This window comes from Sinocyclocheilus anshuiensis, unplaced genomic scaffold (genome assembly GCF_001515605.1).
Source record: "Sinocyclocheilus anshuiensis isolate Anshui unplaced genomic scaffold, SAMN03320099.WGS_v1.1 scaffold815, whole genome shotgun sequence".
Lineage (NCBI taxonomy): Eukaryota > Metazoa > Chordata > Actinopteri > Cypriniformes > Cyprinidae > Sinocyclocheilus > Sinocyclocheilus anshuiensis.
In genome coordinates, this window is record NW_015549621.1 from 340,563 (window position 1) to 341,984 (window position 1,422).

Here is a 1,422-nt window from a genome sequence, read left to right on the forward strand (position 1 = left end):
AAAAAATTGACCCTTATGACTGGTTTTGTGGTCCAGGGTCACATATTAGATTATTTTAGTACATCTCAGAATCGATTAGATGAGCAAAACAGACAAAATCTAAAAATGGCAAACAAATCAATCGTATTACCACAGAAAAGTGTTTAGATTTTTTCAGAAGCCTCATCATGACTTTTCCATAACTTTTTGAACTTCCCGTTGACACAAATGTCACTTCCAAATTGCCATCATCTTTTTCTAATGGGATGATTAAAAACAAATACAAATTACAAACATGACTCTGAAACAGCTACTAAGTAATTTCATAATCATCACTGGCCCTTAGATGAATACAATAGTAAATTTATATTAGTAAGCAGTGAACATTTCTTTGACAGTAAAGTATTTAGGAAATATATGATGAGATTATGAATAACTGACCAGAGTTAGTGGTTGTTTTGAGGTAGCCATCTAAATGTGGCAGTATGTCTGTATAGTGTGGCTGCATGATGGCAGCAGGGATAAGAGAAGACCAGGACTCCAGAGCATCCAGCGCTGCTGTGGCTAAAGGAGCATGACTCAAACCTAGCCACAGAGCAGCCTGCAACCAAAACAATGAAAATAGATGATGATATTCCATTCCATAATTCTAGCATGTTTCAATTTGTTTCTGGTTCCTAGTTACTGTTAATTAAAAAATACTAATGTTGATGATCACAAAATTTCCCATTTCCCTTCATTTTCTAACCTGCAGAGCAGGTATATATGCCTTGATTTCCAGAGCCACCATGTCAGGATGAAGAGAGAGGATGAACATCAGACAGGCAGCCAGGAGCTCGTCTTTATATTGGTTTATACGTACACAAACCTGAGGAAATAACAAAAACTTTTCATCATTGCATTCATCATATACTGCACAACAATATGAACAGAATGAAAATTCCTTTAAAGGGGTCCTATTATGCTTTTTCACTTTTTCAACTTTAGTTAGTCTGTAATGTTGCTGTTTGAACATAAAAAATATCTGCAAAGTTACAAAGCTCAAAGTCCACTTCAAAAGGAGATATTTTATTGAACAGAAATCACTTTTCAAAAACTACAACGAACGACTCGTTTGGACTACAACGCATATTTTCCAGGATTTGTGATATCACAAATATCGACGAATGGGACGAGACCTGGTTGAGCTGCACTAGAGAAGGCAACGAGTGTTATCACTATGTCGGAGACACGCTAGCTTTCCCAAGGCAGACGAACTTAGAGTGGTTACGATCATCCGGGTTTCAATCGCGCTCAAATTGATTTGATTTTGACTCAATATTTACACTGAAGCTCTCAGCAGGCGGCTATGGTAAGGGGCATGGCATTTCCAGAGCAGGCGCCGAGTGCTGCCAATCACAACACACACTGGCCCAGCTAACCAATCACAGCACACACTGGCCC

At 38.4% G+C, this 1,422-nt stretch overlaps 1 protein-coding gene across 1 annotated transcript in view; it reads right to left on the bottom strand.

Moving 5' to 3' along the window:
- LOC107659432 (DNA-dependent protein kinase catalytic subunit-like) overlaps positions 1 to 1,422 on the bottom strand; it is a 41,633-nt gene that overhangs the window by 36,727 nt on the left and 3,484 nt on the right. Inside the window, 3 exon segments of the mRNA XM_016448380.1 lie at positions 131 to 237; positions 421 to 580; positions 728 to 847. Of these exon segments, the coding sequence (XP_016303866.1) occupies positions 131 to 237; positions 421 to 580; positions 728 to 847 (387 nt within the window).